Source organism: Myotis myotis, unplaced genomic scaffold (assembly GCF_014108235.1).
Source record: "Myotis myotis isolate mMyoMyo1 unplaced genomic scaffold, mMyoMyo1.p scaffold_m19_p_2, whole genome shotgun sequence".
In the NCBI taxonomy this organism is placed as follows: Eukaryota; Metazoa; Chordata; class Mammalia; order Chiroptera; family Vespertilionidae; genus Myotis; species Myotis myotis.
Genome location: NW_023416324.1, coordinates 217,186,894 through 217,207,966, shown reverse-complemented (window position 1 = coordinate 217,207,966; position 21,073 = coordinate 217,186,894). Strand labels below are relative to the sequence as shown.

The window sequence follows — 21,073 nt, the reverse complement described above, 5'->3', positions numbered from 1 at the left end:
ACCGACCGGCTTAGGCTGGACTCGCAGGCAGCTGGAGCCTCTATTTAAAACCATCGCGCTAAGACGTGCTTTATTATATGCATAATGCATGAAGGCATTTGCATTTAAATACACGCACATTCGCTGATGAAGACAGAAAAATGAGAGCCCTTGCCCCCCCTCCCCTCGCTTCCCCGTAAGTCCCTCATTTCGAGAATTACCCCTCCCCCCCATTCCGGCCAGCTGCGTGTTCTCTGTGTGAGCTCCTAAGCGCGGGGGAACATTTAGGAGATTGTCAGCGTGGGGTCATGTTCCTCTTCCTCCTCCTTCGTCTGTAACGTGTGTGGCCCACACTCTCCTGCTCCTTGTCCTGGCTTTCTGTTAACAATGTGTGTCCAAGGCCAGTGCCGGTCAGACTGCGTGGGCCTCACCCAGTCTCATCCGGGGCTGCGATTGGCCGGCTGTGTTAGCAGCAGGTTGTTGTTTTCTCACAGAGCAAGGGCGTGAAAAAATACGTTTCTTATTTCATGGTGCGTTTTGTCACTGGCCTCTTTAAAAAATATATTTTTTTATTTGATTTCAGAGGAAGGGAGAGGGAAGAGAGAGAGAGAAACATCCATGATGAGAGAGCATCATGCACCAGCTGCCTTCTGCACACCCCCCCACTGGGGATGGAGCCTGCAACCCGGGCCTGTGCCCTGACCAGGAATCGAACCCTGACCTCCTGGTTCATAGGTTGATGCTCAACCACTGAGCCACCCGGCCAGGCTGGCCTTGTTTTCACTTTCCTGCCTCAGTTTCCCTACTCCTCCTGCCCTGGAACGGTAAGGCCCTCGCTGCATAGGTTCGCTGTCTGCAAGCAGACAGGGGCTCGGCCATAAGCCCCGCTGCTGAGAGGTTAGCTCAGAGCGGCCTGAACACTGACCAGGATCCTCCGTACAGTGTTTCAGGGCTGATGCTGCCTTGGGGCAAGAATAAATCGGGGGGAGGGGGGGCACACTGTCCTTGCTTTCCTCAGAAAGGCCATGGCTGGGGGTGACGAGCAACCGGAAACAGCGTTAGCAACAGTGGCAGAACCGTCCACTCTGCCTCTTAGCCTAAGAAGGTCTCCTCGGGGCGGCCTGGCCCTGCTCCCGTCACCTGGGCCAGGCTCACTCTAGCGTTTCATCTCGTCTCCAGGTCTCAGGATTGATCCCATGGATCAGCGATCAGCGCGCTGGCCCTCCCTCTGTGTTTTCCGTTCATTTCCTGCTTTAAAACAAGCAGAGACGATCTCGGACCCGCCCGGGGGAGCGGTGCGTTAGTAACCCTCTCACTGACGGACGAAGAAGCCCAGGTCCGCAGGCTGCACCGCGTGGAGAGGTCGCTGCAAAACCATGCCCGACTGTTCTTCCTTTCCTCTTGTAAGAGGCTCACAGGTTGGAGAGCGGATGGCAAACCTCCGTGTGTACCTGACCGTCACCCTGTGACGGTGCATCTGTGGCAGGTGGGGAACCTACCCCCCAGCAGGGCAGGTGTGAGGAGGTGGTTTATGAGGTTTTATGGTGTTCGGGGGGAGGTGGGGGTGCAGGACTTGGAGCGCCTGCAGTTTGCAGCTCTTCCTCAGAAAATGAGGTGCTGGAGGGAATTCGGGCCCCGAGGGCCTGCCCTGGCCCCTTCCCTCCCAGGCCACAGTCCTGGGGACCCCAGAGGGGGCGGGGCTCGGCTGCCTGTTGCTGTGTCCAATCACGAAGGCAGGTGGCATCCCATCAGGCATTTACTGAGAAGGCCAGCCCACCAAGAAGATGGGCGCTTACAGCATCAACCCCTGCCTTCCAGCAGGTGCAGGGGACAGGCCTGTAAGGGGACGGGACTGGGGGAGGCTGGGGACGGGATGCAGCTACGTGCAGGCCGGGGATCAATGGACGCCAGCTATTGTCCTTAGTCATCGGGCGAGGAGATGATGGTGATGAGTTGATGGTGAGGAGATGATGGCGAGGAGATGATGGTTTGACTCCTGGCGGGTTGGCCTGATCCTGCCTATGGGTTCTGCTCGCTGGATTCACAGCTGAGTCACCTCCTCCATCGATTCACACAGGCCATGAAAGGAAACATAAGAAAAACCCAACCCCCTATTAACATATGAGAAACTTAACCCCCTGTTCACGCAGCATCTGTGTCTGAGAGTTAAGGTGGTGTGAGCGGTACCCTGTCTGCCAGGTTGTAAGTCCCCCCATCAGTAGACGAGCCTCAGAAACACCCACGTCATGTGCACAGCTTCCCGGGAACTCAAGGCCATGGAATAACGGGGTCCCAGCAAAGGCGGCTCCTGCCTGGGGGTGGGGGGGGCGTCCGTGTCATTAACAGGTGGGGGGCAGGGGGTTAAAGCTCCTCTCACTGGGGCTGGCTAGGAGGTTCCCCTGGGGAAGGGAACCGGGAAGGGAGCCAGGGAAGCACCTGGCGGGTCGGACAGGCCCACAGTCAGGATCAGGCTGCAGGTCCCCTTGGGATCCGCCCGCGTGGAGAGAGGGTCTGGGGAAGGTTGTGCTTTGCTGCTGCCTTGCAGGGTGGTCAGGCCTCAGGTGGTGGCGCCTGTGCTGGGTTCGCAGCTGTTTTCCCTGTTGTCGTCCCCTAAGCGCTCAGCATCGGGGATCACGCTGTTCCCATTGGGTCGGGGCTCCATGCTCTGCGGGGGTGGGTGGGGGGGTGCCAGGAGGCTGGGCGAGGCTTGCAGGCAGTGCCACCCGCCCTCAGGGCCACGGGTGGGGGGTGTTGTTATCCTGGGGCCGAGCCCACCCTCAGGATCCGTGGAGAATAAAATGGTGGTATCTCAGAGGGTGCGGGCTCCCTCCTCTCACCCCTCCTGGCTGGTCAGACACCGAGCCCAGAGGGGAGGCGGGTCCTCATCTCGGTCACACGGCTGTTCAGTGGCAGGATCGGAACTGACCACCGCCAGTCCCATCTCCCGTGTGACCAGGTGTGACCACAACCCTGTGGCCATCGCGGGTCTGGCTGTGCTGTGGTGGCCGGTCAGCCACGCCACTGCCCGCAGACATGGGGCTTCCCAGGCCAGCACCCACGGGCCTTGCAGTTTAGACAGGAAAACTGGTCTGTTCAGTTAAAAAGTTCATTGATTTTTTACGTTTAAACACATGAGTATAATCGAGTTTTCTGGAGTTGCGTTTTTATTTATTTTTTTGACATTCAGTATTATTACTAGAGGCTGATGGGGCCTTCCTCCGTTCTGGACCGCCCCCTCGTGGTCAGCACACATCATAGCAAGCGGTCGAACTCCTGGTCAGACGAACTCCCGAGGGGATGACTTGCATATTTGCCTTTTATTATATAGGATTTATATTAGGTCAGGTGTACAGCATGGCAGTTAGACAGGCATATACTTTACAGATTGTCCCCCTGGTATTTCCAGTTCCCACCTGGCACCACACACAGTCGTTACTGTATTACTGACCCCCCAAAGCTAACACAGCGCAGGCTGTGTGCTTTAGTTCCCCCCACCCCTCCCGCCCACGGTAGACCTACTGTGGAAACAATCGGACGGGAGCCCATATGTAAGCTGCGTGCGTGTTTGCGTTTCGGTCCCTGACACGGACATGGACCGTCCCCCCCCACCCCCCGCCCACCTCAGCCACAGCCGCCTGCAGCTCACCCACCTCCAGGCGCCGTTGTCCTCGACCCTAAGTGCGAAGTTGCTTTTCACTTATAAAAACTCTTAGGACGCGTGCCACTGTCGCCCCTGGACGAGTGGTTTTATCTTCATTGCGTGGAGAGCGTCACGGAGGGGAAATCACTCCCGGAGAATTCGTTGTTAAGTCTGTTTCAAAGCCCAAACATTCTCTGCGGAACCAAGAGCTACACCTCTTGGGCGAGGAAACATACACGCACTCATTACTGCATATGCTTGTTATGGAATTGCTTTATTTTATAGTGATTTCCCCAAATGCTCCTATAAATATCAGCCGCGGCCTCTCTAAGATAGGTATTAGTTAGCGCGTAAAATAGGACAGGCCCGGCCGGGTGGCTCCGTGCTCGAGCGTCGACCTAGGAACCAGGAGGTCAGGGTTCAATTCCCGGTCAGGGCACAGGCCCGGGCTGCGGCTCCACCCCCAGCGTGGGGTGTGCAGGAGGCAGCCGACCCGTGGTTCTCTCTCCCTTTCCCTTCCTCTCTGAAATCAGTAAAAAATATATTTAAAAATAGAGCAAAACGAATCAAAGTCTTGGGAATTCATATTACACCTTCCTTATCTTTTTAATTTAGAACAGAAACTAATTGGCAGGAAGCTAGTGCTTGGACAGTGGTATGCATGTGGGCGTGAATGCTAATAAAATGCATGAGCACGAAATAAAACATAATGAAAATCACTATTTCCCCACGGAAATGACTTTATTTCCTGCGAACCGGCATTTTCCAGGAGACAGCCACGCCTGGGGAGGAGGTGAGGGATGACCAGGCAGGAGCCGGAGTGGACGGTCCCTAACTGTGACCGCCGGCGAGTGTCTTGTCCTCCTTCCTACACGTGTCTCCGGTCCCGAGGCTCCGCCCAGGCCCTGCCAGGCCCCAGGAGCACCAGCGTGTGCCAGCGTGCACCCGGCTTCCTCGGAAGAGAAGGCGCTGGGGGTCCCACTGCGAACCCGGGGACCCCCTGCTCGCAGCCATGACCAGCGCGGGGGAGGGTGACCCAGCTCCGTCCGTTCGCTGAGATGCGCCCTCAGCTGCTAGGAACCGAGCTCCGCAGTTGACAGGACTTGACAGCAGGACCATGATCTGAGAGGAGGTGCTGGAGTCAGCGTCCAAGCCCAGGGCCCCTCTCCCCGGGAAGGTGGGTGGGAGAGTGACAGTGAGGCCACCCCAGAAAGCGGGGCCGTGCCCGTGGGCGCTCCCCCGGGGCGGGCTCAGAGGCAAGGACGCGGCCCCAGGTCTGCCCGGCGTGGACAGCGCAGAGGGACAGCGTGGGGGTCAGGGGGGTCAGGGTCCTGGCGCCGGAGGGAGCAGCGGCGAATGCGACCAGGCTCCTAAGACGGAAGTAGCTCCATGGAAGAGTCAAGAGGCCCCTACACAGCACCTTCTCCAGCAGCTGCCGCCGCGGATGCAACACGCACAGCAGCAGCTCAGGCCCTGCAGCCGCTTCGCAGGTACCGCAGCGGTGGGAAGGTGCCGGGCAGGTGGCTCAGCGGCCGGATGTTTCTGGAAACACAGCTCAGTGGCGGGCAGCTCGCGGGCCTGAGCCTGGGCCAGGGGCCGTCTCTCAGGACGCAGTTTCGGGACTGGCAGCTGCTGGCCACGCAGTGGGAGGGGGCGAAGCCAGGTATGGAGCCAGGGTTTCCGCAGCTTCTGCCCCAGGGGCCGCCCCGTCTGCAGGGGGGCAGGGGCAGGGCGCTCCCGGGGAAGCAGCCCAGGCGAGCAAGGCGTGGGGGGCCGACGCCCAGGGTCCGGCCGGCTGCAGGGGCGCACGGGCTGCACGTGGGGCCGTGGGGTGCGCGCCCCTGGGTCCAGGTGCATGGGCGGCAGCTGGGGCGGCGGCCGGGGCAGGGTCCTGGTCCTGGTCCCGCGTTGGGGGTCCCCCAGGCACTGCAGGCCGTCCCCCCTGCGGGAGCGGGACAGCGGCCGGGCGCACAGCAGGTCTGGGGGTCCCAGCTCATGGTGCAGGCACTGGGCTCGCAGCTCCACGCGTGTCCGTGGCCTCCCTGGCCGTCATCCAGGAGCCAGAGGGTCCCTTGGTGGCAGCTGGGTAGGCAGAGCCCAAAGGCAGAGCTGGTGTCACCCGAGCAAACGGCAACCGAGGGCGCCCCCGGGTCACAGCAGCGGGGTGCGCAGGGGGCGCCCAGGAGACACAGTGAGCCCGGGTGCATGTCCGCTCTGCAGGGTGGCGGGGTGGCGGGGTGGTGGGGTGGCGGGGTGGCGAGGGCTCCTTATATGTCCCCCCCCCGTGACCGAGGCGCCTCTCCACTCTTCCTCCTTCTCCCCCGGGGACAAGCGCGGCAACATCTCATTAGTGTGGTGGCTACGGCGCCGCTGGCCCCACACGCATGTAAACGGAGGTTTATTTTGAGTCTTCAAAGTGTGATAATGGCCACCTGGCCGCCCACCTCACTCATCCCTGCAGGGCGGCGGGGGGCAGGGCTGGAATGCCATGGGCACAGGCGCCTGCAGCCGGGGAGCACCAGTGCGTCCTGCTCCCCGGTTATTACAGGTTAACGAGGAGTCGCTGGGACAAGGAACCTGGGCTGCTCCCCTTTCCTGGGGGCTCGGGCCTGGGCCTGTGTCCTGAGTGAGGCCGGGGCCCTGGCGGCCAATCGCTGCTCAGGGGAGTGGGTGGGACACCAGCCACCAGGAGACAGACCTGCTTCCCCACCAGGAGTGACCCCTCAGGTGCAGGCCTGTCCTGGTGACCACGTCCTCTGACTGTCGGGGAATTCCACCTGTAAGGCCCCCAATCCCCCCGAGACTAGTGACCCCAAGGCCAAAGGTGACCTGGACCTACGGGTCAGTGTGGCCAAGGGACCAGGACCCCCCGGCGACCCCTGGGCAGAGCTCCTGCAAGGTGAGTGCCAGAAAGGCCGGTTCTCACCTCGTGCCTCCTGCTCCACTGAGATGACACATCCGCCCGTGGTCGCAGCGTAAACCCCTATGGTGTCAGAGGTAACGTTTTCCTGTCTTTTTAAAAAAATATGTCTTTATTGATTTCAGAGATGAAGGAGAGGGAGAGGGAGAGGAGAGGAGCATCAATGATGAGAGAGAAGCATGGATCATCGGCTGCCTCCTACACCCCCCCCCCCCCCCCGGGGATGGAGCCCACAACCCGGGCCTGTGCCCCGACCGGGAATCGAACCCTGACCTCAACCGCTGAGCCACGCCGGCCGGGCCGTCTCTCATGTTCCTGTATTTCTTCTGAAATACGTTGTACTCTTCTTGCTCTGTTGTTGTTGTTGTTTGCACATGGACTTCATTTTATTCCAGCGCTGAAAAATGTAGCTGTTTTGGGTCTGTGTTTAACATTCCATTTGCAAACCCAGACGGTCCTTATGGGCACCGTCCGTACTACATAACGCCTTTCACTCCGCACGGTGAAGGCTGAGGGGAACTTCGCAAGATTTTAATTTAAACTAAAGGATGGACCTTTTGTTCGTGGAAACAGAGGCTATAATTCAGACCCACGGCCTCCGCCGAGCTGGGAAGAGCTGCGTGTTTATGGACAGCAGTGGGGTCAGAGGGAGGAGGGGGGCAGCTGGGAGGTCAGAGGGGGGAGGGGAGCAGCTGGGAGGTCAGAGGGGGGAGGGGAGCAGCTGGTGGGTCAGAGGGGGGAGGGGAGCAGCTGGTGGGTCAGAGGGGGGAGGGGAGCAGCTGGTGGGTCAGAGGGGGGAGGGGAGCAGCTGGGAGGTCAGAGGGGGGAGGGGAGCAGCTGGGAGGTCAGAGGGGGGAGGCGGGCAGCTGGGAGGTCAGAGGGGGAGGGGAGCAGCTGGTGGGTTGCCTGTGCAGACGATGTCCTCAGACAAGGCAAGCAGGCTTCCCCCCTGTCCTCTGCTCCCGGCTGCGCTGTTGACCGCACGCCTGTGCCCACCCGCAGGCGTCCTCCCTGCGTGCCCGGCCCCCACCTTTCCTGGGGCCTCTCAGCATCCGTCCAGAAGGTGAGGTGCCTGCTCTCCCCGCACCTTCCCCATCGCCACAGTCACCGTCTGGGGGCGTCTGGGTGAGAAGGTCATTGTTGGGAGCGCATGTCACCCACCATTGGGCCCCGGAGGATCCTGGATTCTGCAGAAATGTGGGCCCTGAGGCAGCAGAACAGGACGAAGGTGCAGGGGCCGCTGGTCGCCCGATTCCTGGGCCTTCGTGACACAGGAGCCAGAGGCCGCAGGCGCTGTGCCTGTGTCTGTCACACCTTAGGCCTTAGTCCTGTTTCACTCGCTTTTATTAAACAGCTGAAGGGCAAAGAGCAGAATGGACCCAGCATCTGTGAAGCCCACTGCGCCCTCTCCCTCCTCACAGCAGGAAATGATGGAGCCTTTCATGCCGGCCGGTGTGGCCCAGTAGTTAAGCGCTCGCCTAGGAGCCAGGGGGTCACGGTTCCGGGTCGGGCACAGGCCTGGGTGCGGGCTGCGTCCCCATCAGGGGCGTGCAGGAGGCAGCCGATCCATGCTTCTCTCGCACATGGATGTTTCTCTCTCTCTCTCTCCCTTCCTTTCTCTCCCAAATCAATAAAAACATATTTTAAAATAAGAAAGAAGACTTCTAGCCCCCAGGCAGTTTCCCAAAATCCCCGTTCCTTCCGGGGAACAAGAAACAAGCTCCCTTTATCGAGTGAGGCAGCCAGTTCTCTTCTCGGCAGCTCATTAAAGGGGAGCTGGGAAGGGCCCCCCAGTTTCTCCGAAGGTCAGACATCCCGGAGGGTGAGCACAGATGGTCACAGAGCGAACTCCCTCCCCGCAAACGGCCCTTAAAGAAAGGCAGGGAGGCCACCGACCAGCCCATAGGTCAGGCTGGCAGGCTTAGCTTCTTTGCCCCGATACACATGTAATTATGCTCTCGTTCCACTGCCACAAAGCTGCCGAACGAAGCGACAGTGATCCCGTGATTTATAAAAGCAAATTGCATGCAAATCCAGCCTCGCACGGCACTGAGAGGGTCAGGAGTGAGTCAGAGCGATTCTGAGACGGACCAGGGTAACCTCAAGGGCAGCCACGCTGCTGGCTTCGCAGATCAGAAACGGTTTCCAGAACAAAATACAACCTTTAGGAAACAGCCGGCCTGTGTGGCTCGGTGGTTGAGCGTTGACCTAGGAACCAGGAGGTCACAGCTTGATTCCCGGTCAGGGCTCAGGCCCGGGTTGCGGGCTCAACCCCCAGCGGGGGGTGTGCCGGAGGCGGCCGATCCATGATTCTCTCATCACTGATATTTTCCTCTCTTCCTTCCTCTCTGAATCAATTAAAAAAAACCCAAAACATTATTTAGGAAACAGAAGTAAATCAAGACAGAGCACGTTTTAGAGATAATAACCCATCGGGCGGGAAGCCAGGACCGAGAGTGAATTTGTGGGTGCCTGTCAGGGGAGCCGGTGTGACTGTACCGAGGTGGGGTTGATGGGAGCTCAGAATCTGAGCTGGAACTGCCGTGGCTGCCGGTGGGGGTGGGTCACCCCTTTTTGATCACCATGGAAACGTGGTGGTCAGTGGTAACCTCTCGGGACCTCAGGACATGCTGACGTGAACCCAGAGCTAACGGGGTCGGGTCTCAGGACCCCGCGAGGATGGGAGGAGAGTGAGTGTGCAGAGACCTGGGGATGCAAGGCACGTAGTGGGCGCCAATCAGCTGTCACTCCTCTTCTAATTGTCTGAAGGCCTCAGGTAGGGACTTCCAGTCGCCCATCAGACCAAGAAAACTCTTGCTATGCGTGTCCTTTGCTGTTGCAAATACGGACGTACAGGAACCCCCGTCTTCTCCAAAAGTTAATGCAAAGACGAGCAGCTCTGCCTCAGAGAAGCCTGGTCCTGTTGGAGGGAGACCCAAAGCCGCTCTCATTTAACCCTCATTCCCGGGGCCCACGTCGTGGCTGAGAGTCGGGGCTCATATGCAGATGTCCCGGGTTCGAATCCTGTCTCTGAGCTCCCTGGGAGCGTCCGTTAACAGCCACACGTCCTTGAACTCCATTCCCACGTGTCCACAGGGGGTAACAGTAGTATCGTCTGCAGAAGCGGCTGCGAGGGTCCAGTGAGCTCGTCAAGGACAGGTGGGCAGTCAGAGCAGCAACGTCTCAGGGCCCCAGCCGGTTGGCTCAGTGGGTAGAGCGTCGGCCTGTGGACTGACGGGTCCTGGGTTCGAAACCCAGTCAGGGCACATGCCTGGGTTGTGGGCTCGATCCCAGTGTGGGTGGGGGGGGGGGGGGCGTGCAGGAGGCAGCCGATCAGTGATTCTCTCTCATCATTGATGTCTCTCTCTCTCTCCCTCTCCCTCTCCCTTCCTCTCTGAAATCAACAAAAACATATTTAAAAGCAGCGTCACTGGAATTTCCAGGCGGCCTGTCTCCTTGTTTTAATGCTCCGCCGAGGGCACCGCTGCGTGAGCCGTTCTCTGTGCGTCAGCCCTGAGCTCCCCCGGCAGCCTAACATCTTTATAGTTAAAAGTGGAGTCTGATTTCCGAAGTCGTGGGGAGCGCAGGGGGTGTTTCCACGTTGTCATGTGATGACACACCTGCCGGGACCAGCGGGCGTGTCCTGCGTGCGGCTGGCGGGTGCAGCTAACGCGTGAACGTGGCCCCAGAGCCGCGGCTTGTGGCCGGCATTCCGGGTCCACAGCCTCCTCGCCTGAGATATTCACTCCGACTCTGGTCTCTGTGCACTAAACACACAGGATTAAGCAGTTTGTTTGTTTGTTTGTTTGTTTGTTCTTGGTAATCTTCACCCAAGGGTATTTTCCCGTTGATTTTGAGAGAGAGTGGGAGGGAGGGAGAGACGGAGAGAGGCATGGCTGTGAGAGAACCGGTCCTGTCCTGGGACCCCTCCTGGCTCGACCCAGAAGTGCAAGTCACCGTGGCTGAAGCCGTTTCCATGGAGATAAACACCTGATGCACCAGGACCCCAGCCTGCCCTGGCCGGGTGGCTCAGTGGGTGGAGCACTGTCCCCTGTACTACAGTCAGCAGCCACGTCGGTTCCACGTGCTCTGACGTCATCTCTGTGGTGTTTCTCCTGCAGACCCACAGCCCCCTCATCCTGAGAAAGTGTCCGGCAGGTGGGAACGGAGGGCGCCGCACACAATCCGGACAGGACCCCTCAGAATTCCCAGACCCGTGCCCCTCAGGACCCTCGAGGCAGCGGGGCTCCCCGCAGGCTGTTGGTGGGGGGCTAGGAGCCAGGTGGGCGCCCCAGGACCCCCTCTCACAGAGCAGAGCGGAGCGGACAGAGTGGAACAGTGACCCTGAGGAGCGGGGCTGAGCTGCCAGGCACTCCCATCAGGGTGGGCTTCCCGAGCCCAGGGACCTCCTCACAGGTACGCCTCCTCCTGGGCAGGGGGTCCACCCTCCCCTCGCGGCTCCCGGCAGCTCCGGGGCACCCCCCCTCCCTCCTCCCTCCCCCCTCCCGCCTCCCTCCTCCCTCCTCCCTCCCCCCTCCCGCCTCCCGCCGGATGAGCCCGCCTGAGGCATTCCATGGATAGTTGTCCTGCTGCCATGAAACACCCCGGTGTTCGCTCCGTCTCACAGCCGTGTCCAGGCGCTCTGCCCCCCACCCCACCTGCCACCATGCCTGTCACTCTGCGAGGGGCCGGGGTTCCCAGCAGCCGAGACAGAACCCCTTCTCCTGGGGGTGCCAGCGGGGAGGTCAGACGCGTTTTTATCCGAAAGTGGTGGGACCACACGCCAGAGACCAGGCCCGCGGCTCACGGAGCAAGACCGGCCCCTCGTTCCTGAAGTTTTCAGCCTGTGACCAGCAAGATGGGAAAACCGGACACGTGCGGTGGGTTCTATAAACTGATTTCAAGATGAAACAACGCATTTTTCCGAGAGTTATACCCAGGTCACATCCGCATGGAGATCTCCCCATAAAACATGCGGACACGGAGAACCCCTCTTCATGGGAACGCCCCGCCCCAGGTAAAGTGGTTCCCGAGGCCTGAAGTCTTTTCAAGTGTCTCCATGGCAACCGGTGAAGTCAGCAGCATTTGTTTGGAGCCTGTTTTTTTCCATTGGAATCTTTCCGCTTTATTCCTGTTTATTATTCATTAAAAAGCTCTGATCCACCCTCACGGTATATTTTAAAGACTTTGATACATTTCTAATACCGTCCAGTATGCCATTGGATATTGTTACCGTGACGTTAAAAAATGCTTTGCCAATTAGATATGGAAAATATATCCTATTGTTGACCTGATTTGCATGTTAGATGCCTGCCGAGGTCCCCAATGTTGTGCACTTCTATTGATTGTTTAGCTTTCTAGGTTTTGGATCTTGATGATCAATTTTAGTATCATTTGTTAAATATATTTTAGTATCATTTGTTAAATATATATCCCCAAATTTGATCCTTTTCTAAGAACCCAGAAGAAAATGAGCACCAAGAAAGAGTAGATCAATTCTTTTTTTAAAATATATTTTTACTGATTTCAGAGAGGAAGAGAGACAGTGATGGGAGAGAATCATTGACCAGCTGCCTCCTGCACACCCCACACTGGGGACGGAGCCCACAACCCGGGCCTGAGCCCTGACCGGGATTGAACCCTGACCTCCTGGTTCACAGGTTGACGCTCAGCCCCTGAGCCAGGCCGGCCGGGCGTAGCCCCTTCTTTATACTTTCCTACCAACCTAGATCTCTCCAGCCTTTGCTGTGTATGATTATCATTCCTTAAGTCACACACACAGACACGCACTCACACACACTCACACACACGTTCACACACACGCTTACACACACACACATGCTCTCACACACATACACACTCTCACACACACACACGCACACACACACGCTTACACACACACACATGCTCTCACACACAGACACACACTCTCACACACTCACACACACGCACACACACATACGTTCACACACATACACACACTCACACACACACACACACTCACACACACGTATGTTTACATCTCAAACGAAACACTCTGTACTTGTCTTATTGTCCTGACTGTAGTCTGGGACCTTGTTAGCTACTGTTTACCGAGCCCTTGTTCTACACCAAACACGTTCGCCCGTTCCGCGTGTATTACTAACTGATTTCATCGCCAGGACACCCCTGTTGGAGTCGGTGCGATTATTGTTCTCGACGCATGTGCGGAAACTTTAGTCAGTTCTTAATAATGTTTGCGACTGGCACCAGAGCTCTCACGAAATTCAACATGAGTTTTCTTTATCCAGTAAAACTTGGCCTTCCCTTCGTCAAGCCTGTAACCTCCTTCATCCACTTCCCTCTCCGTCCACCCGTTTTCACGAGGGAGCGCCGAACAGCATGGAGATGGGAGGGGGTGCAGAGAGACGGAGCCCATCCCAGCCCCCCGATGGGTGTCTACCTGAGCCCGGCTCAGAGAGGACAGCCGGTACCCGGAGCCGGTCCGCGGCTTCTCCGCAGAATGGAGCGTGCCCCACTTACCCGTCCTGTCGGGTCTCACCCGTGGGATCGGGATCGCTGAGTCATGATCCACTGGGAGATAAACAATCCCACGACCGGCCGGGGGGTGGAGCTGGGCCACCTGGAAAGGCGGCTGCAGGCCACTTCCCGCGGCAGCCTCGCTCGGCCCTACGGTTCTCTGTGATGTGCACGGATGACGTGATTTCTAGGAAACTGGCTCCGCTCACGCCCACTCCAGTCACACACGGCCCCCCCATGTCGGCGACGGTTTGTACTAATTGCACGTCCCGTCTGCCTGATGGGAAACAGGACGTCCCTCCTCCTATGTCACAGCCACGCCCTTGACTCTGTCCCTTTGACCTCCACAGGTCTCTCCTCTCTGGGTTTCCTCTCAGTTTATTGAGGTACCGCTGACATGCACTAAACTGAACATATAGACTCAGTGGCCAGATTATTAGACCACCTGGCGTTGGTAGGCAAATCAGCTATAATTTCGCGCTGAAGTTGCTAGAGGGCCAGACCATGATAAATAGGGAAGCAGGTTGTTTACCACGACAGTAGAAGTGATTTTTTCTGAAGAGATGGGTAAACAAGGCGATTTAACAGCCTTTGAATGTGGGATATATATATGGTATATTTGGTTAATTCTCACCCAAGGATATCTTTCCATTGATTTTTAGAGAGAGTGGGAGAGGGAAAGACAGAAACATCGATCGGCTGCCTCCTGCATGAGCCTCGACCAGGGCCCAGGCCGGGGATGAGGCTGCAACCGAGTCATGCTCTTGACTGGAATCGAACCCGGGACCCTTCGGGCCCTTAGTGCCCTGGCTGGTGCTCTATCCACTGAGCACACCAGCCAGGGCACTAAACATATTTAAAGAGTGAAATTGGATGCGTTTTGACATCGGTGTGGACCAAGGATCACGCTGACATGTTTATCACCGGCCCCAGGCAGTTCCCCCCTCCATCCTCTCCCCCCCCCCCCCCCCCCTCCCCCCCTCCCCCCTCCCCCCCCCCTCCCCTCCCCTCCCCCTCCTCCTCCCTCCCCTCCCTCCCCCTGAGCAGCCTCTGGTCCTTCTTCCACTTCTGATTTTTTTAAAATATATATTTTATTGAATTTTTACAGAGAGGAAGGGAGAGAGATAGAGAGCTAGAAACATCGATGAGAGAGAAACATCGATCAGCTGCCTCCTGCACATCTCCCACTGGGATATGCCCACAACCCAGGTACATGCCCTTGACCGGAATCGAACCTGGGACCTTTCAGTCCGCAGGCCGACGCTCTATCCACTGAGCCACACCGGTTTCGGCTTCCACTTCTGATCTTGTCCTTACGTTTTCTTTGACCCAATGACGTCACACAGCGTCCACGGGCTTTCCTTCCCTCCCACTCGCTGCACCTATGCTTAGATTCGCGGCGTGCAGCACCCGGCAGCAGGTCACTGTATTGCTGTGTAGCGCGCCACTACGTGGACACCGGGATTTGCTTATTCAGACGCTGATGGACTCTGGCTTGTGTGCAGCGTTTTGGGAACGACCAACACACAGATCCCACGGGCACCTGCGTGCCAGGGTGCGGATCGACACGTGTCTTCGTCTCTCGTGGGTCAAGGCCGCGGAGTGAAGTGAGTGCTCGGATCCTGGGAGGGGCCGGTGTGTGCGTTTGGAGGAAACATCAGGTTTTCCCCGAGTGACTGCACCGTGCGTGGTCCCGCCGGCGGCGCCAGCGCTGGGGCTCCGTGGCTCGTGCCAACGTGCGGTCGGACTTTCAGAAACGCGTCGTCCGTCGGGGCGGCGCCTGGCCGGGCTCAGGTTTGCAGGCGGCCGGCGGCCCTCACGCTCACCTCCCCCCGAACGCCACCTTCCGCGAAGACCCGCTCCGCCTGCTGCTCCCGTTTGACTCGGCTGCTTGCCTTCCTGCCGTGGACTCCAGTTCCTGACGAGCATTGAAACGCCGCCTCTTCGTCAGCCGCAGGGTCTGCGGGCGTCTCTCCGCCCGCGGCCTCCCCGCTCCTGCCAGGTGACGCCTGGAAGAGCGGCGCTTTCCATTTCGGTGAGTGCGACTTGTTGGTGCTTCATTTTACAGACGGGCTCCGGGCTCGCATCCAAGACGGCTTTGCCCAGCCTCACGTCTTCGCGGCTTTGCCCCTCTGGGTTCTCCATCTGCTTCGGAATCGAATTCCTCTCCTCGCCCATAGTTTGGGCTCCGCTCTTAGAGGTCCCCCGGGATGAGCCCCCTGCTTTCCATGCCAGTTCCCACCCTCAATGGCTAAATGAAACCGAAATCTCACTGTAGACACAATAATCGTAATGATCTCAAAGTAACCGTGACAAATGCGCGCACGTATGCGGGAGTCGCTGGGGGAGATTCATCACAGTCATTAGAAGCGAAAGAAGCAATCTGAAGCCCCAGTGAACACATCTCACGGCGTAAAGGGCACGAAGACGAGAGAAAAGGGAGCGAATGGGAATCGTGAAGAGACGGCCGCACGTCTGGAGAGAAGAGTGACGGACGGCGAGCTGGACTCTTCCTTCGAACAGCACGGCCTCAGGCTGGTCTCTGCGAGACCGGCCGCCCTCCCAGCGCGGCCAGGGAGGAATGTCGAGGTCCTTTATTGGAAACACTTAAAGGCATATGTGGGTGGCCACGGACCCAGACAGTCCTGTGATGAAGGCCTGGGAGGCGGGGTGGGGGGGTCCATGAGGGAGACAGGGGGACACCTGTGACACTTTCAACAATAAAGATGAATTTTTAAAAAAGAAAAGCTGACCCTACGGGTTTGGCTCAGTGGGCAGAGCGTCAGCCTGTGGACTGAAGGGCCCCGGGTTCGATCCTGGTCAAGGGCATGTACCTCAGTCCTCCTGGCCGGGCCCTGGTCAGGGCGCGTGCAGGAGGCAGCCAATCACTGTGCTTCTCTCGCACCGATGCTTCCCTCTGTCTCTCCCTCTCTCTCTAACAATCAATGGGAAAATATCCTCGGGTGAAAATTAAGACAAATAAAAGCTGTTGTGTCGGCCGCTCACTTGTTGAGAAGCAAGGCCGGCCACTAGGGGGCAGCAGCTGCTAGGACCGGGCGGGGAGGCGGGCGGGCCCCGGGGTGAGGTGTGGCACCAGCAGCCACTGTCCCCGCAGCCCAGGTTCTGAGGCAGCTGCTGGGCGGGAGGACACAGGGGGAGGAGCAGGGACTCAGGTGTGGCAGGTTCTGGACACAGCGGAGAGGGGTCGGGGGTCGGGGGCCGGGGGGTCAGGGGCTGGGACGGGCGCTGGCTGGCAGCGGGCGCTCCATCCAGAGCCGGCCGCCCTCCTGGCTAAGCAGAGGCACTTCCCAGGCCCCTTGTGAGTCGTTAGACGAGAAGCAGAGGCAGAGGCTGTGGCTGGGTCGTTACTGAGTGAAGGTGACCCCAGTGAGGCTCCAGGCAGAGCACCCACGGGTCAGGCTCCTCCCGTCTGTGCTGTGGCTTCTAGAAGCTTCTAATAATGAGCATCCAGTGCAGACCCCATTCTGACCCCCGTGGGGCTGGCCCTGGCCGGTGGCTCTGTGGGTGGGCGGCGTCCTGGGTACACGGAAAGGTTGCTGGTTCGATCCCCCTGGTCAGGGCTCAGGCCCGGGTTGTGGGCGCGATCCCCAGTGTGGGGCGAGCAGGAGGCAGCCCACCGATGGTTCTCTCTCACATGCACGTTTCTCTCTTCTCCTTTCCTCTCTCTCTAAAAACCAATAAACTTTTCTAAAAAAAACCACAAAGAAACCGCAGTGCTAAACACGGCTGGTTGTTCAGACGTCAGGGAACAGGCTGCTCTCAGCCACAGACAAGCACCCACGACCCTAAAGCAAGGGGCACACAAGTCTCCCCCTCATCCCACGGACCTCGCGCTCAGAGAAACCAGGTCCGACCTTCGCGGAAAGGTGGTCGCACCCTCTGCAGACGATGAGTGTGTCTGACAGTGTGTGAGCGGGAGACAAGCCTTCGGATCCGATAGAGCGTGGTTCTCAACCTTCCTGATGCCGCGGCCCTTTAACACCGCTCCTCATGCTGTGGTGACCCCCAATTTCATTGTGACACATTGAACATCATTACAGCATAGTGATTCATCACAGAAACAATATGTAACTATAGATGTGTTTTCCGATGGCCTTAGGCGACCCCTGTGAAAGGGTCGTTGGACCCCCAGAGGGCTCGCGACCCACAGGTTGAGAACGGCTGCGATAGAGGTTTTCTATGTGTTGAGCGCGGCCTGTGACTGCACACACAGGGGTCGTTACAGCGTGTGGTGCTGGCGCAGGGAGCATGGGGAACGACCTCCTCGGGGGGACTGCGTGCCGGCAGCGGCCCCGGGTGCGAGTCGGCCGCTCTCTCCAGTTGCAGCCGCGGCCCCGCCTGTGTGCCTGCTCAGCTGCAGAGCGAGGCCCCGGGAAGGTCTCTCGGGAGGAGGAATAAGCCTGATTCCGTGAGAATGTAGCCGATGACAATGAGGGAGCACCGGAGAACCGTGCAAAGTGGCCGGTCGTCTTCGCCACGAATAGCTAGGCCAGTGACGGCGAACCTTCTGAGCTCGGCGTGTCAGCATTTTGAAAAACCCTAACGTAACTCTGGTGCCGCGTCACGTATAGAAATTTGTTGATATTTGCAACCATAGTAAAACAAAGACTTATATTTTTGATATTTATTTTATATATTTAAATGCCATTTAACAAAGAAAAATCAACCAAAGAAAATGAGTGCGTGTGTCACCTCTGACACGCGTGTCATAGGTTCGCCATCGCTGATCTAGGCCCTCAAACCACCCTCGGCCTCCTGAGGGTGTGGGGCCGCTGACCTGGGAGTGGACGCCTTTCGGGACAAAGCCCAGCCCGGCTGACGGGGTCGCCCTGGAGCGTGAGGGCCCCTCCGAGGGCAGCCCACAGCCGCTCGGCCAGTCCAGCCCCACACACATGACTCGTGGTCTGTGGTCCTCACAGTGGCGTGTGCCCATCTTCAACACGGTCTCGATTCTCCTTCATACATGCAAACGGGGTGAGGGCACATGCCCTCTTCCCTCCAAATAGTTGTACTGTTGTCGTCTCATGAAAAAACAACAACACAACCCGATATTATAAAACCCACCAAAGCGCTGACTGAAAATAATGTCCTGACGGTGAAGCTTGTAACTTTACATGAATTCAATGTATTTGATACAAAGAACATTTCCCAGCTCAAAACCGCTTACGACAGAGTGAGAGGAGGAAGCCATGGGGCTGGAGGCGCCGTCCATGCCGCACCCCATCCTCGCGCCCAAAGAGCCCCGGCGGCCGCAGGCTACCGCGCCCATGGCTGTGAACCCACAGTGCTCTGCCGTGTCCAGCGAGGGGTCAGCCCCCCGTGACCCGGCGGAGTGTGAGCCACAGCAGAGAACGCGGAGGAGGACAGCGCGTGCCGCGGACGTCGGTGTGGTTCTGACGGTTCCCTGCACGGCGGCTCCTGCAGAGCCGACCCTGAGGGTCACAGGACCGGGTGGGCGACAGGTCTCAACTCCAATAACATGTGGGTTCCTGACATTAGCTGCACTCTATTTACATTATGTTATGTTATACTATACTATGCTATACTACATTATGTTATATTATTATTTTATTAATGACTCAGGGCTAAGTGTGTGTGTAGATAATAAGCAGCAGTGGGTATAATGGTGACTTGGCACGCACTCATGTTAGTCTCTGGTTGAACTTTGATTGACCTCTGACCCTTAGTGACTAAAGTAATTAACAGAGTTTCCCGTCCCAGCTCAGCACCAGAAAGCCCCCCTCCCCCTGAAAACCAATGTATTTGGACCCAGTGGGAGACACGCTCACCACTTACAGCCCGAGCACCTTCGTCTGTTTTCAGAGAGAAAAGCTCCCTGAGGCCCCAGGAGCGATCCACCCACTGAGCGTGCCCTCCCTCCGCGCCGCCCGCCCCTCACTTCCCGGGCAGCTGCCAGCCCCCCGTCACGCAGCAGGTTGGCTCACACGCACCAGCAGAAGGTCCCGGAAGCGGTGGCCCCGGCGTGACCGAGACGAGAGGTCTGCGGGGCCGGGAGTCGGGGCTCTGAGTGTGGCCCTGGCTGGATTCACGGTCCAGAGTCTGGGGAAGCTCGGGCACATTAGTCTTGGGGGGCCAGCGCTTGGTCACCCCAGGTGGACAGCCCTGGAGGGCAGAGCGTGGGGGCCGGCTCTTTCCTGCCGGGCGAGGCTCAGACGTGCACGTGGACTCAGCCACGACGCGCCCCGACGGGCCCCTGGGCCTCCCGCAGGGGCCGGCATGGGCGCCAGTCACCTGGGCAGCTCCCGGGAGGTGGGCCTTGGGCAGGCCGCTGGCCTCTGGGCTCGGCTCCCGTGGGCGGTCGGGCACTCGGCCGCTTCTGGTTCCACCCCGGACCTCGCCCGCGGGGTCCAAGAGCCAGGTCCTGCCGTGGCAGCTGCTGGGCAGAACCAGTCCGCCATCCAGGCTCACGGGGCACGGGCCGTGCTCGATGGCAGCGAGAGGGGGCGCCTTGTAGACGCGCCTCAGCGCGGGGCCGTGGCTCGGGGCCATGGCGGCGAAGCTCTGGGATGGAGTTGGCCGTGCGGACCCGGGCCCGGACCGGCCATGCTGGTCTGCAGGGGAGCTCTGCCTTCGGGACGTTATATACTCGGACCCTGGGCGGCGCCTCTGCTGGGCTCGCCCACCTCCTCGCTGCCCGTGAGGGTGGCTCATGGCACTGGGTGCGGTTCGCAGGGCGGTGGTGTGAGTCAGAGAGGGGCTGGTCCAGCCTTGACAGGGCTCTGGCGTCCCAGCGGACTCAGGACTCACCGGGCAGGTTTGTCCACCATCAGTGCCGGCGGCACCAGCCACCCCTGCTCTCCCCGTCGCTGCGGCTCTGCGGACCGGGCAGTGGGCGATGCGACAGGAGGTGGGCCAGCCGAGCGAACGTTAACATCCAGCCTTGGAGCTCAGAGAGACGCCCCCTTAGCAAAGCACGGTCACACCATCCAGAGACCTTTGGCCAGAAATCACCCCCGTGGAGCCCACCCTCGGCCCACGCAGGCCCCGGTCTGCCCGGGGCTCGGACTGTGAGCGGAGAGCGGCCGTGAAACTCCTGCCTGCTGTCCCCCCAGAACACAGCGCGGCCCTGCCCGTGGGCACCGGCCCTCCCTCACCGCTGTCCCCACCTCGTGCGGAGGCCGGGTTTCCTTCTAAGGTGTGTCCTGACCTTCGGAGGGTGAATGGCCGCGGACCACTCCTCATTCTGAGGTGCTGGCACCAGGCAGTCTCTTACTTCCATCACCTCCATCACTGCCCCCCAAGGCTGACGGCGACCTGAGCCACGCCCGCTCCAGACCGGCTTGTTTTCGTTTATTCAGTGTCTGGTTTGATCGCAGGCGATGGTGGCGCCTACGTTGATCACATTATGGGTGACACAAAGCATAGCCCCTTCCTCACAGCACAGGACGGGCCAGCACGTTGTCCACGGCACCATCGACAGTGGCTGCGCTCAGCCTCAGCCCTGCATGGGGAGCAGGCACCCTGAGGGGAACACCATAGTCTCCCTACTTAGGGCGAAGGAAACCAAAAATATGCAAGAGCCGTGGACAGTTCGTACAGAATGACCCGTGGTATGCGGTCGCAGAGGGATGCCACATAATTCAGAGGTCGTATCTGAGTAACCTAGGGCTCAGAGGCTGTGTAGTGCCTCTCCTGGGTGACAAAAGACCTCATCACACCTCCACAGGAAAACTACAACACGAGCCCTAACCTTAAACACAACCCTAACAACAACCCTGACCCTAACAACAACCCTGACCCTAACAACAACCCTGACCCTAACAACAACCCTGACCCTAATCACAACCCTGACCCTAACCTGACCCTGACCCTGACCCTAGCCCAGTGGTTGGCAAACTGCGGCTTGAGAGCCACATGTGGCTCTTTGGCCCCTTGAGTGTGGCCACGAAATTTCAATCACACTGCACGTGTGTGCCCACACGTGGTATTTTGTGGAAGAGCCACACTCAGGGGGCCGCAGTTTGCCGACCACT

The 21,073-nt window shown here is 58.8% G+C and overlaps 1 protein-coding gene across 1 annotated transcript; it reads right to left on the bottom strand.

Moving 5' to 3' along the window:
* Positions 1 to 17,727: 17,727 nt before the first annotated feature.
* On the bottom strand, positions 17,728 to 19,666 carry LOC118677711 (keratin-associated protein 27-1). The gene has a single exon (XM_036353063.1). The coding sequence runs from the start codon at positions 19,587 to 19,589 to the stop codon at positions 18,975 to 18,977; it is 615 nt and encodes a 204-aa protein (XP_036208956.1). The 5' UTR covers positions 19,590 to 19,666; the 3' UTR covers positions 17,728 to 18,974.
* Positions 19,667 to 21,073: the final 1,407 nt, after the last annotated feature.